At 37.9% G+C, this 15,439-nt stretch overlaps 1 protein-coding gene across 1 annotated transcript; it reads left to right on the forward strand.

Annotated features, from left to right (window-relative positions):
• The first annotated feature begins 2,885 nt into the window (after window positions 1–2,885).
• LOC110922692 (zinc finger CCCH domain-containing protein 2) lies at window positions 2,886–4,386 on the forward strand. Its single transcript, XM_022166928.2, has one exon. It carries the CDS (start codon window positions 3,006–3,008, stop codon window positions 4,170–4,172), a length of 1,167 nt encoding a protein of 388 aa, XP_022022620.1. The 5' UTR covers window positions 2,886–3,005; the 3' UTR covers window positions 4,173–4,386.
• Window positions 4,387–15,439: the final 11,053 nt, after the last annotated feature.

A 15,439-nucleotide genomic window follows, 5' to 3' on the forward strand; every position in this document is an offset into this window, starting at 1 on the left:
GAAACATTGTATGTTGGACCAATAAACACGTCATAACATTCCCACGATAAATAACCTTAATTTGAGTTCCTCCATCATGACATATTTCCCTCAATTTTGGCTTTTTATCCTTATAAGTATGTACGACTACACACACTCCATACATGAAGATCTTGTTATAATACATGCTCCTAATTATACCTCATGTGACCAAAGTTGGTAAAAATCTAGTCTTCTATTCTTCTCCTATTTGTATCGATATCAATGTTATAACTTCCTTAAAAATCATGGCATCATCATTAGAAGTGGTATTAGAATCAAAACGAAACATCCTTTAGTGACAATCAATATCTCAAATCAATAATATTTTCATTAATCAAGCAAGTTTCCTGGGAGTATAATTGCGATCTCATAAACCATTGAATATTGAATCAATACACACGTCATAACATTTCGTCATTAAACAATCATCACTCGGGATCCTCCTCGTGGCCTCAATCTATTTGTCTGTCATTTTACCCTTTTTAGTTCTATGCTCATAAAACACAGAAATGTGTGTGTGTGTGTGTGTATATATATATATATATTCACTCACTCACTCCATATGTGAAGATCATGTTATAATGCAAGTTCCTAATACCTTATGTGACCAAAAATCGTAAGAATCTTGTCTTTTGGGTTTTAGCTTCAAGCAGACAATATGCAAAATTTTGCCTTTAATTCCTTTTCTTTACTTTTTTTGAATGACAAATCTTAGTCCTACTCTATTACACCAATAATCTTAATTATTCTCCCTTGCATAGGTTTGAACTTGGGACCTGTCCTCTAAGCAGCATATACCTCTACCAAGTAGGCAAGCCCCACATTGGCTCCTTTTCTTTACTTTTAATTTCTGTAGAGTAAAGGATGATGTTCTTCTATAATCTTGGTAGGTTATTTCAATTGATACTAAGATCCTATTATTTCCATTTTTGCAGGTTTTCCTCATATGTGGGTGAGAGTGTATATATTTTCAAGAATGTTTTGTTACAGAAATCTTTGTCTTCGATTTTAAAACGATTGGTATGTTAAAGCAACAAAGTAAGGCAAGTGCACCTATCACGCCGTAGTATAGTCTGGGTAAGAACAAAGTATTGAACCAATGAACATTAATGTAGCTTTCATTACTCAGTTTTCATTGTTGTTTAGTCAAGCCAAAAGATTGATGATGAAAGTAGTAATGTAAATAAGCTAATCATAAAATTTATAAATAAAGGTAGAGGTCGAGAAATAATCAATCTAAGATGGATATCACTTTGGATTCAAATCCCCTTGATGCATGAAATGGTATTTAAAAATAGACAAATGGTATGGCAACTCTAAACCTAATTACAAATTTATACTTTTGTGATAAAGGTGTGGTGGGGTTATAAAATCCCACAACTTATTGGAAAGCTAGAATGCTAAAACATGCTGTCCACATCAAAGTCGGAATGAAAGACTTGTAAGACATGATTAAACTTTAAGTAAAAAACTTATGAGTATTCAAGACTCTCAACTCCACGATTTCTATGAGCCTAGGTAATATAACCATGAAGAACAAACATTACAAATTAAAAGACACAAGACCTAATGTCACAATTACTATAAACTTTGTGCTTTTGAAATAATGCTTTCACTAAAACAAATTAAAGTTTTGAAAACTCTATCCACCAAATCTAGTGCAATAACCGAGTTTTTATGTACAGACCGTACAACCTAAGTGCAAGTCATGATCCACGGTCTCTAAACACAAACAACTCCAAAACTTAAGTTAATAAATATCAAGTGCTCATATGCATGAAGAATGATCATGGCTTAAGAATTTCAAAGGCAAAAATGCACCAATAAACTAAACATTAAATATCATAAATAAGCATCAAGTTTCTTCTTCACCCAAAGGATACTAGAAACTAGCCACAATTGGCCATATATATGAAATAACTAACACTTCGTGATATAATCATGGTAAGATCACAAGTGCTCAACTGAAGCTAAGTGAAGTTCTAAATTTGCTTCTTGTGCCTAGGTAGAATGGAGTAGAGATGGGGCTGGAACTAGTTGGGTTCATCCCCGAGAATGTTGCAAGTGGTGTGCGGGTTGATTGCTTCAAGTGTAGTTGGAGGTCCTCTATCTGTAGGCAGATTCTAAGGGATGCACGATCATGCAAATGGACGCACAACAACGTCTTTATTAGGTATGTTGTTGTACATGTATGATTCTTCATAATTAAGTAGTAGGCAAGGATATGCGTGAGAGCAGACACGAGCGAGCGTGAATAATTCTGGTCAGCACACCCGTCCTCCTTTTAGTGCTTAGGGGTTAAAAACGACTAAAGTGGGCTCGCATCGCATACGATTGATTTCAACATCATACTGAAACATAAGATAAAATTTATAACAAACCGTAAATGAAAATAATCATCCATATTATCAATAGTGATTAAAGAACAATTGGTGTAATTTTCAGTAAGCTAGATGACAAAATTGTAACTTTAATTAGCAAAATAAGATAATAATTTCTTTTATAGTTATTAATTAATGATTATGAAATTTAAAACACCACATATAATGTGACAAATGGAAAGTGCTCACTGTTACATAGGAAATGTTAATTAAAGTTACTAAAGGCATTAAACATTTTAAGCAAGTTATAGTAAACTTTTGCTACTACAAGTCACACTAGCAAAACTCAACAACTGAAAAGCGAATAAATTCAAACAACTTAACTCAATATAGTTGACAGATGGAACGACAAGTAAAGACTATGAAAGAGAAAGCACATTTGCATGTAAAACCCCCTTCATCGAACTGCCACATACATCCACCTCTAATACTATTATGCCACGCGTTACATTGACCAACACCAAACCCTATCCTCGTCACCTCTTCTCTCGTCATTCTCCTCACTGACACCTCGTATAAACCTCGTTCAATCCACCATTGCAACACACCATCTCTCCCAAACAACAATTGGCACAGAAACCCTCAAACCCAACAACAAACATCATGGATGGTGAACAAGACCATAACTTTCAGTCAGCCCACCAACTGTCCCTCCACACAAGAAAATACCAATCATTCCGTAACCTTGATATCCCACCTCGTAAGCTTCTCACTCGTAGACTTGCTGCTTTATCATCTGAACCATCTTTCGATATGTATCAATCTCCTAGGGTTCTTTCTGAAGAAAGCATGTTCCACAAATTCTTGCCTAACTCTTGTGTTGATGATGATTCTGATCCATACGCTTCTGACGAGTTTCGGATGTTCGAGTTCAAGGTGCGGAAGTGTACTCGCAGCCGGTCGCATGACTGGACCGATTGCCCGTTTGCTCATCCGGGCGAAAAGGCTCGCAGGAGATGTCCGCGTCGGTTTTGTTATTCGGGTGTAATGTGCCCGGACTTCCGTCGTGGATGTTGTGTCCGTGGGGACACATGTGAGTTTTCTCATGGGGTGTTTGAGTATTGGCTCCATCCGTCTCGCTACCGCACTGAAGCGTGTAAAGACGGGAGGAGTTGTATGAGGAAGATCTGCTTTTTTGCTCACACTTCTAGCCAGCTTCGATCGGTTTCTGTTTCGGAGATGTTGGTTCCTCCGAACAAGCATTGCGCTTACTGTCGCTGCCATCGTGCTATCCAACACACCGTGTCGCCTACTTCGGTTCTGGATGAGAACAAGGTGTCACCACCCTCTTCTCCACAGGTCTCACCCGCGCAACACACGGGTGGGTATTCTCCTATTTCGCGTTTCCAAGTTGAGTCATCAACTGCAATGACGACTCAACTTGGAAACGCGGGTTCTAGCTGTTTCCAAGTTGAGTCATCTTCTGGAATGACTCTACTTGGAAACGCGGGTTCTAGCTACAAAGAAGTCATGACACCTGGTGAGATGAAAGAACTCATGTACAACATGAACACTATGACTTTGAATGAAGTTGATCAAACTCCGAATTCTAACCCCGAGTGGGTGGATTCTTTCGCTGCTTATAATGATGATCAGCGGTTATTTTGTTCTCCCTATCCGTCAACCTCGTCCCCTTCAGCATCTGGATCAAGTTGGGTTCCTCCCGGAGACAGCAATTACGCGATGAATAACCTTGAGGAAGACACGTTTGTGAGTGAGACCGCTATAGCTCGTCCAGATCTTGAATGGGTGAATGATCTCCTCACTTAGATGATGAAGGAGCAAGAGGAACGTACTGAAGGAGATGTCTACATACATGAATAAGAAGAATAATGTTTATGCAATTGTCATTAGAACTTTATTAATAATTACTACTAGATTTAAAAATATAATTATCTTAGTGGTTCCGATTATGGTTAGAAAGCTTGTGGTCTTATGTTAAAAGTAGTAGCAGAGATATGAAGTTGTATATATTAAAACGGTAAACCCGTAAGCTACTTTGAATGTATGATAATGTTCTCTTTAATGACTTTCTTTAGCAAGTAAATTGAAGAAAACAATAATTATATACATCCCCGTTATACCATTATATACTATAAATAACATTATACACTTTAATGACTTTGAATGTATGATGATGTTCTCTATAATGACTTTCTTTAGCAAGTAAATTGAAGAAAACAATAATTATATACATAGCCGTTAAGCTATGGGGTGTGGGATATCAGGACACGTAAGCGCCACGTAGGATCCACATCAGCCAGCCAGGGGGCTTTATCACGCTCTTCCTTAACTTGCAGGGTGTGTGATAAAGCCCTCGTCATCATTACCTAATTATTTTTTTATTTATATATTTTATTTATTAAATTAAATGCCAATTTTAATAACTAGAAAATAAAAAAAACATAATTTCATTAAAAAAATAAAAACATTACAAAGTCATTAAAGAAAACATACGGTACTAGAAAATAAAAAACTACATATATTTCGCCTGAATTTGTGCGTTACGAGCTTTCAAAATGACTCGGTCCTCCTCCGCTATATTTGAAAAATCTTTCGCGAGAAAATCCATGTCTTTCTGGATTTGTTTCTACATTTTCATTTCTTGCTCTTTTTCCTTTGTAGAATCGTTGTTGGACCCGAATGAGTCAATCAGAAGAGTCTTTTATCCGAATCAAAGGCGGAATCAATGAAACGGACGCTCAAACTAATTATAATGCCTCTTGTATTGATTTAACACTGATTACAACCTGAGAACAGTTTGGCAGCACTTCGTTACACAATCCTGATTCCGTACCAAATGAAATGAGCATATGCACTAATTATACAAGACAGATTTCGCTCCAAATGTACCACTGACATTTCGGGTGAAATCAGAAGGTTCTGATTTCGCTCCAAATGGCCTTGGTCCATTTCAGGCGAAATCAACCTCTAATTTACTAACATCTGTTTCTCGAACCTCGTGCACTGATTATCCTAACCTATCCTATTACATGATACAAGACGGAGTCAATAGACGTAATGCACTAACAGATTCCCCCTCGGATATTGACGAAGTCTTCAGTGACTAATCTTTATCATGACACTTCTTCAGTCTTGATCATTCTGCATTCTCACTCAGATTATAACATTGAAAGCATCCTTCAACCTTTCTCTTTGATCAACTTCTCTCTTTGACTTTTAAACTATAATCTCATCACTGGCTCTATCATCAACAGCTTCATCATAAGGCTCCCCCTTTCGTCAAGCTTCCGTCTTTTAGGGATCGACACCTAGCTTTCCAGCTACAAGCTCCTCCTAACTTCCAGCTTGTCTTCAGACTCCCCCTTAGACTCTGCTCTTGGGATCGTAGTCTGGACTATCTGCAATCACTCATATATTTATAAGTAATAACGATTTAAAAATTCATTTTCCAGAAATCATAATCTGGCAATTCAAACTTTCTAAATCACTTCTCATGAATTTGGCAGTTTCATCGTCGTATCGGAAACTAGCTCTATAACAATATAAGCATCCAAATCCCCCACAGTTAATCATCCAAGTCCAACTTAATGACCTTGGAGATATCACAAACTGTTTTTGATTTTTGAATTTTTAATTTTTAATATCAAGTTTCAAATTAATGAACTTGTTTTATTTTCAGAAACACAATCAGCTTACTAAGATTTTGAAACTTAGCATCTCAGATATCAGTTGTCGAAAATAAAGAAAAATAAAAAAAACAATATTTTTGTATTTTCTGAAAATATAAAGCTATAAAGAAATATGTACAAACATATTTACAGACAATATTTTTGTTTGAGTATGCGTCAGAGGATCATATCAGTTTTTGACAAGTCACAAGTACCATTGAGCTTAGTTACACATTAAGAATTAAACAATTCACTTAGATTGTCGATATACTGATCCACTTAAATTTTCATACAAATTTCAACTGATTCAGAATACGTATTAGGTGTCTTAAGAACTTAAACTCATTCATGTGTCCCACTTCTTAAATATACTCCCGTATCCAGAATCCCAATCACTCAATCTTACAGGTGAGTATACCACAAATGATATCTGTAAGGGGTTAAATGTGAGGGCCGTGAGAGCTCAGGTCGATACTTCCGTATACGCAGAGAGATGACGGCTTCGACTTTTCGGTGTGTCCCCTTTAGAGGATCTTTTGTTACAACAGCACACGATTATCATTTTGCAATGGTTCATCGTTTTTTATGCTGAGGGCGATGCTATGTTTCAAGCAATGCGGAAAGTATTATTCGGGGACTAGGTCAGAACTTCCATTCAGCAGAAGTCCCGGAATAATACCCCAGATATCACTGAGTATAAAGACCTAGTATCTCAGAATACGGGACCTTTCAAAGGAGATTTCAGGGGTTACCTATATATCCAAGTAGTGTTCCCCACGAATTACGCAAGTATTGAAATTTTAGGTTTATATCCCGAATAAATCTACTAAATGTGCGAAAACCTATCGACACATCATCAGCGAGACTGTTTACCTCATTTAATCTTTACAATTCTTTAGCATACTGTAACTGTCTACTGATGTACTATCATTTCCTCTTTTAACGCAAAAACTCAATTTTTGAATTTTATCATGTTTTTGTATTTATCAAAATTTCTAATGTTTTTGTATTTTCTGACAAATTTTTCTCCCCCTAAAATGCAAAATCATTAAAAATTTGATAACCGATGTAGATAGCTTTGTCTCGCCATCCATTTTCTGCTTTTTGTGTACCGAATTACAAAAATATAACATACTAATTAGCACAGTTAGCGCAGAAAAACTAATATAAAGTACCCCCATAATTTACAACCCATTGATCTCTTACAGTTTGAAAACCGTTTTTCAATCTTATGAAAGTAATCATGTTTGTTCAGCCGTGAGGGTTTCGGCGTATTCAATCAACACATTTTTTTTCAATGTACAGAAAACAATCAAACTAAACTCCCTGTTCAACCAAACCAGGGTCCAGTAACCTCTTCCTCCTTTCCAAGTGCCAGGCTGCTCCTGTTTTCATTCTCACAGTCTTTGTTGTTCTTGAGCACCTGCACATTCAGCAATTTGATCATTTGAACAATGCGACCCAAGCCTGTTTAGACTCAGGTAGTTGAACATGAATCTTTCCAGGTAAAACTGGATAGTTTCTTTCATTTTTCTCAAAAACATGATCAATTTTAATCTCAACTTTTCATCTTTTACCGAATTGACATTTTTCTTAACAGACCATGTTTGACCTGTCGGTGTTCCTCGTTTGTAAAAATGTGATTCTTTTTGAACACTTTGTTTCTGAACAACATTTGGTTTCCAAAACTGTTGAGGTTTTGTCATATCAACGGATGTTTTCCAACTTTGTGTTGTTCTGAATCTGGGTGTGTGAAAATTCCAGGTCTGTCTTGAATCGAACTTGTTCAGGTTTGATTTCCAATTTTGATTTGAAGCAAACTTGTTTGTATTGTACCTCCAAGTTTGTTTCGAATCAAATCTGGTTGACCTTTGTTTCACATCCGCAAATTTCTGTTTTTCAACATCAACATGCTTTGGATTTGGACACTTTCGTGCACCATGTCCAATCTGATCACATTTAAAACACACTTTCTTTGAAACATCCTTGACCTGTTGTTGTTTCTTTTTCATAGCATCAAACTCTTCATTAGACTGCTGTCCAAATTTGAGTTTTTCCTCTTCTTTCAAACTTTTTCCTTGAACAAAATTCAATTTTTGTTGCAAATCCTGTTTTTCATTTTGTTTCCGATTCTGTTTCTTTTTATAACCCAAACTAGCCTTCATGTTTTTCTTCTTAAAACCAGGTTTGTTATAAAAAGTTTTGTGACCTTTACCAGCAAACTTTGAAATTTCCGACTTCTCAATCTCAACCATTTTGAAAACTTTATCAACCTTTTCTGAAATCACGTTCTGAATCGGGAATACAACCTCTAAGAATAGTTTGTCCGATCCAATCATGGTATAAACCAATCCTTTTGAATCATCATTCAAATTTTTCTCGGATTTTGTGTTTTTCAGATATCCATCATAAAGATTTCCTTCATCTTCATCCTGTGATTGAGACTTACATTTTGTCGACTCATCTTTCAAAACGCTTTCAACAACCTTACTTACCACCTCTGAATCATTAGCATCATCAGATTTGGAGTAAGTCACATCGATACTTTCAGCTAACTGGTCAGCTATGTTCAAACCCTTTGCCACATTTTCCTCATCATAAAAAGTATAATTGTTTCTCAACGGTGGTGGTACCTGATGAAATTCTAAACCAATACCCTTTTTGTTCTTGTCAGTATCTTTGTCATCTGGTGTGATGTTGAAAATGCGTTCGAGAATGTACGAAGAGTTATGATAACTTTGAAGTTTGGTTACAACCTTTTTTTTTTTTTCAGCCAAGACTTGTTTAAGATTAGCAATTTCATCAACACATTTGTTCAATTCAAGTTGCTTTTTCTTTAAACTTTCTTTCATACATTTCTTTAGTGACTAAAGTTTCAGACAATCTTTGATCAAAACTTTTGACTTGGCTCTTCAAAGTATCATAAGCTTCCTGTACTCTCTGACTCGACCACTTTAAAGAATCATACTGTTTTTGTAAATCTTGAAATTTTGATTCTTTTTCAACACAATCAACACATTTAGCAGTACACTTATCTTTCAAAATCTTATTTTCTTCTTCAAGATTATGACATTTTTGTGTTAACTTTTCAACCTTTAGTTTCAAAATTTCCCCTGTTTCAACCATTTCTTTACATTTCATTTTGAAAACATTTTCAAGTTTGTTCATTTCAACTTCTTTTGTTTTCATCAATTCATCTTTTTCAGTACAAGCTCTACATGTTTCCATGCATTTCTTGCATTGTTCAGTTGATTTTAAGATTTTAGAATCAGAATTTACCTTAGTGATTGGCACCTCGGTATTTTAAGCTGTCTCTGTCTGTTTCAGCTCTTGTTTCTTCTCGTTACCAGCACCATCATCACTAGCCGACTTTAAATTCTCAAACTTTTCCTCAGTCTCTTTCAGCACCGGTTCTTCTTTCATCTTTTGTTCTCCTTCAGCAGCAAGCTTCGCATTAATCTTCACTTCTTCCACCAGCTTTCTTAGCTCTTCTTCTTTTCTCTTCTTCATTTCTACCACTTTTGGTAGGCTTGCTTCACAAACTTCTCTTATCTTGTTCTCAAGATCCGACAAATATTCTTTATCAGATAACCTTCTTGTGTTGAAAGTAGCCTGTCTTGGAAGCAAACTTGTTACAGCTTCGAAATCCACTTTCGATGGGTCAACAACTGGATTACCCCGTGGATCCATGTAACATTCCAAATCATCATTCCATCTTTTTGCTCTCTGGGCTTCTTTGAATGGTTCGTTTAATTTTCCGATTTCCCATCTTGCATAATCTGCTTTCCACCATCTATCAGGATCAGCATCAGCTACAAATGCATATCCAACAACATCTTTTTCAGGGCAAACTTGACTCCAATCGTAACCTTCATCGTCATGTATAACTGCAAGAGCCCTTGATTTTTCTTCAGGCTGCTTCAATCTTGGAGGCTCAGACTTGTTCTGATGATAAATCGCTTTCTTGTAATAATCTTCTTTGAACGGGTTTTCAGAATCATCAGCATAATCATTTCTGCACTCGCGCTTAAAGTGACCTTTCTGTTTACATTTGAAACATGTCACCTTTGATTTGTCAAAGCCTAACTTGGTAGAGGGTCCACCAATAGACTTTCTTCCAGTTATCTCCATGAAACGCTGTGCCCTTCTTACTGCACTGGCCATGCACCATCTTATGTCGATCAATTCCATCTCCTCAGGATCGATTTGATCGTAATCTTCTTTCGTCAAGTTGGTATTGCCAATCTTCCCTGCAACGAGACTTTCATACGATTCAAGTATAGATGCCAAGAAAACCATCTGTTGTTTTGCTGACTCTTCGCTGAAATTCTGCCCATTCTTCAAATACACTGCGATATTACACTGAAATAAATTCTTGGAAGCAGATTGACTTGAAGTGTTTGAAGAAGATCCACTGTGAAAACCACTGTGAAGACTTTCATTGTTCACTGAGTTTGAACTTTCTGCAGAAAACGTTGTTTTTGGAGACCCAGCCTGTGGTATATTTCCTCGGTAGTAAAGCTCCATATTCTGCTGATGAGCTGGACTGTTGACTTTAGATCTTTTTATCTCCAGCTCATGGCTTTCAAGTCTTTCGATCAGCAAATCCACTGTTAACTTTTCAGGCTTGATTGTATTTTTCAACATTAGAGCGAAGTATTGCCAATCTTGATCATTTGGCAATGAATCAAACAATTTATCCACCAGCTCCTCTTCAGTATATGTGATTTTGTGTCTGGCCAGCTCCATTTTTAGATGCCCAAATCTTTCGATCATTTTACAAATAGATTCATTTTTCATGCAACTGAATAGATCAAACTCTTTATGCAATAATGTCACACCCCAAATTTCCACCTAGGGCGTGTCCCTAATGGAGGTGTAACGATTCAACAAAGAGCCACCAATCATATCAAACACAAGTTATGAATAAATACCAAATCAATAGAAATGTATTGTTTGAAAGTTAAACCAAAACCCAAGTACTGAGCGGAAGCATAAAGTATCAATGGGTGATGTATCAAAAGCAAATTAAGATAACGGTTTATTATGACCACAACCACTCCAGCAGCATCAGACAGCAAGCTCCCAAGTTCCTTCAGTAATCACCTACAAGCATGTAAACAAGTGTGTCAGACTACGCTGGTGAGTTCAAGGTTTGTGTTTGTTTACCAAGTTGCGTTACCAGTCATGTGAGTAAAATAGTTTACAAAACGATATGTTGTTTGTGGTTAAGATGTTTGATGTTCGATGTTTTGATGTTGCTCAGGTTAGATACCCTAGGGAGTGTGCCCATGTGTATCCGGGGAGTGGATACCCCTTAACGACCGTTTGCTATGTTGCCTTCGTTAGATACCCTAGGGAGAGTGCCCATATGTATCCGAGGAGTGTGCCTCTAACAACCATAGCCATACCCAGATAATTAGTTCACGCCCGTCCTTACGGCCCGGTGTGAGGTTTCCCACCTAATAGCGCTATCAACTAATCACCCCCATTGCCCTCCAGGCAATAACCAAAACCGATTAAGTCATTTACCCAATGTTTCCCTTCCAAATGTTTACCAGTTGTCCCAAACCACCGGGACGCATGCTTGAGAAAAGTGCAGTGAACTCACCTTTGGTTTGCTCGGTTTGATAATGTACTTCTAACGTTAAATAAATGCTAGGTCCGTTACTCGCGACCTAAGGTATAATATCATAGTAATGAGTACACGAGTAGGGTTTTACAACACCTTAATGTCCAAACAATCCGATGTCTAATGTAATACTTTTTGACAAGCAGTAGCACACAACACACAGTTATTTATTCTCACTTGATGCTCGAGACAATAGGCTCACAACCAACTTGTATTACATCAAATAATTCATCAAATCATTAACTGTCTAACGTACATATTTGTAATAGTCTAATACTTTAGCTATATGCTCACTTAATTCAACACATAAACATCTTAAATTAACTTAAAGCAACTATCATCCTCCAATCAGTTGTTTCAATTTCCATATATAGCGAAGTAATACATGCGGCCCAAACCACATCCGTGTACCACTACCCTTTTATGCGACCCAACCCACTATCACATCAATGTTTTATATTCTTCCTTATTAGCCGACAACATTGCATATAATTCATCCTAAATTATCAAATCACCACCTCAAAGTTTTATTTAAACAAGACTACACATGGCTCCCCCCTTATAGGACCTTTGCTCGGCCCACTAAACAAGCAACACATGCCCCATATCCTTTATCAATTACTTTTGTTTAATCTTGATGCAAACTGATACACATCACGTGCAAGTTAACTTATCATTTATGAATTGCACACAAGTGGGACTTGATTGGACCGCCAACACAAGTGGTGGACATGGAGCTTGGTTTAGAAATTAATTTGTGAAGGGCGGCCGACATACCAGAGGCTTTCAGAATGCATGCAAGTCAACTCACAAACAACCACACCAATTTCTATGTTTAATTCAAGTCAACAAATATATATATATTCTGTGAATTCCATGAATCGTGTCAGCATGCGTAACCCATGCAATTAATCAGAATCATGCAATTAATCAGAATCATATGATCAATTTCAGTTCATGCTAATCATCTATCGTTATTCCACATTCATCATGAACTTTAATATACTAAACGATTGGCATGAAAAGACACAACATATAATACAAAGATCATACTGACCGGAATAGTAAGTGCACAAGTATCTACTGCCGTCGAACGATCAAGAAGGAGAAAGACTTTTGCGATGAAACTCTAGGTGTTGGCGTGTGTAGATTTGAGAGATAGAGTTTGCTTTTTATGATGAAACCATCCTAATGAGATTCATATACGGATTGAACAGGATGATACGGTTTGTTTGTTACAACCGACCTGGGCCTAAGCCCACCTTACTAAACACATTAATCTAATTAGTCTAATTCTAACTAAATGAACAGGATGACCGAGTAATATTTTATGGGCCGATTCCCTACTTGGCCGGCCGATAATGGGCTCAAGCCCAATGTTTACAAACCCATTCACTTGGTTGCCATTATTTAATTCACTTGGTTGCCATATGATGGGCCGATTTCAGCCCAATATGCTCCTATTGGACCACGAGGGTTTTGGGTGCGGCCCAATTAAAATAGTTGCTATAACACGAACACGAGGGCATGGGAACATATAAAAGAGAAATACGAGGAATAAGATAACGTGCCATATAGATACTGACCTTGAAAGTTAGAGTTGTCACATCATCCCCAACTTGAAAGAATTTTCGTCCCGAAAATTGATCTAAAACAATGGCTTGAAGTGAGCTCCGACGAACTCGATCTATAGATACTTTACAACACCTGGGGGCTAATCTTGTGATCAGTGGAAATCATGGTATGGTGGTTAGCGTTTTGTTATATCAGTTGCCGATCAAAGAAACAGGGGATTAATGAGGTTCGTACAAAGGATCGAGCGAAACAGGAGTCCATCAAACATCCGAAGGATTTGGTCAGCAAATTTGTTGTCAAGAAGTAATTCCCGGTAGTGATGCATGGCGGCATGGCACGACAGGGAGGTTCGTTACATTGCGGTTGCGCGAGTGTATTATTACGATGATCTTAAACCGATAAGGATTACAAGAGTGTCGCATCAACCGATAGAGGCATTGCATCAACCAATAGACACCGGATAGTTCAAAGGCCAGCGAGAGATTTACCATAATTAAGGTAACTGTTTTAGAGTTAAAGGTGTGACTATTGTGGTGCGAGGGTAAAAAGAGGTAAGGTGACGACTTAGCACAAGAAATATCCCTTAAATGATAAAATAAGAAATCCATTCAAACCAAACCATATAAGTCACTACATTGAACATTTGTAAAAGTTTTTAATCACCACGATTGTTTTTACGAAAACAACTGAAAGAAAAGAAAGAAAAATAACTAGATAAACGATTGAAAGGCGAGTCAGTCATCCACGTCACCATCCCCGAGGTCACTACCATCATCATCGTCTCCGTCACTATCCGAGACCTCCTCTGGCTCTTCTTCCTCCTCTTCCGGATCTTCTTCCTCCTCTTCGGGTTCTTCCTCAGGCCCTTCCGCCTCTGGTTCGGGAGGTGCCGGGACTGGGGCTGGCTCGGGTTCAGGTACGAAGCGAGCTTCCTCCAAGTGATGGACCCTCCAATCTATCATACCTATCAGATGGGCCTGCGAGTTAAGCCTTTCATGATCCAAACGAGCGTCTCTCAGTATCAGACCCTGCACCTCACGCCCTCTTAGGGCTTCTGCCTTCAAGTCATCCGTCCTCCTAATAAGTTCCTGTATCTGCTTCTCTTGAGCTTCCAATCGCCCTCCTTGGGTATCAACCTTTCTTTGTAATTTCTGATTCTGCTCCATTAAGACTTGGTTTTGTTCTATTAGAATCTGGTTATAATCTCGGAGAGCCTTACTCACAGCCGCCTCGGCCTGAGCGCTGAGGGAGTTAACTGGTAGGGCATGCGTAGGTCGGGAGGACGACTCCCCGCCCTGTGCGAGTCTCTTCCTATAAGCAGCACGCGTCTCCATCTGACGCGGGGGTGAGTGAGTATCAGCGGGTGCCTTCTCTGGCGCCCGGGATTGGTCGGAAGATGCGGACGATGTAGACATACCTGTCGAGTTGATGACGTAACGCAAGTTAAACGAAAGAATGCACACTCACAACGTTCCAAAAGAGGGTATTAACGCAGAAAGGAAAATATGACAGAAAGAGTAAGCACTCAAGGTTTCAATCAATGGTTGCTACGTCCGTTTCCTCATCCACTCATGTTTCTATACATGGAACTGAACTAATTTAAGGGTCGAAAACGAGGGAAAGTGTTCAGGTTTATCACGTTAAGAACAATTACTTATCATATTCATACACAAACAGGGAAGAACCCCTCTCACACTCGTTAAGCCTCATTGGGATTTGCATGCACCACGCGTTATTATTATGTGTGCACCCATGATAATAAGGCGGTTTGCATGCTCCTCTCGATGCTTCTTAACTTATGTTTGAAGTTTCTCCCACTCCAATCAATGCAATATAAGTACTACCAACAAGATTAAAATTTACTAGATACAAGGGTTATGTTGCACTAACAATGTGTCATGATACCTACCATGTCGTTTCGTGCATGCTATATATGTAGTTACGTTTACTAGGCATATAAAGCATAAGCTAAGGAGGAATGAACCTTGCAGTCTGAAGCTGAGTGTCATGGTCATCGTTTGGATCAATTCGGTTATAGTCTGGTTTTATGAAAACATTTTTAAAACCGAGTTCTCTATAACCAGTGGCTCTGATACCAAACTGTCACACCCCAAATTTCCACCTAGGGCGTGTCCCTAATGGAGGTGTAACGATTCAACAAAGAGCCACCAATCATATCAAACACAAGTTATGAATAA

This window comes from Helianthus annuus, chromosome 17 (genome assembly GCF_002127325.2).
Source record: "Helianthus annuus cultivar XRQ/B chromosome 17, HanXRQr2.0-SUNRISE, whole genome shotgun sequence".
In the NCBI taxonomy this organism is placed as follows: domain Eukaryota; kingdom Viridiplantae; phylum Streptophyta; class Magnoliopsida; order Asterales; family Asteraceae; genus Helianthus; species Helianthus annuus.

Excerpts from the sequence above, each read along its gene's own strand:
- LOC110922692 (XM_022166928.2), top strand. The coding sequence starts at position 3,006 with ATGGATGGTGAACAAGACCATAACTTTCAGTCAGCCCACCAACTGTCC.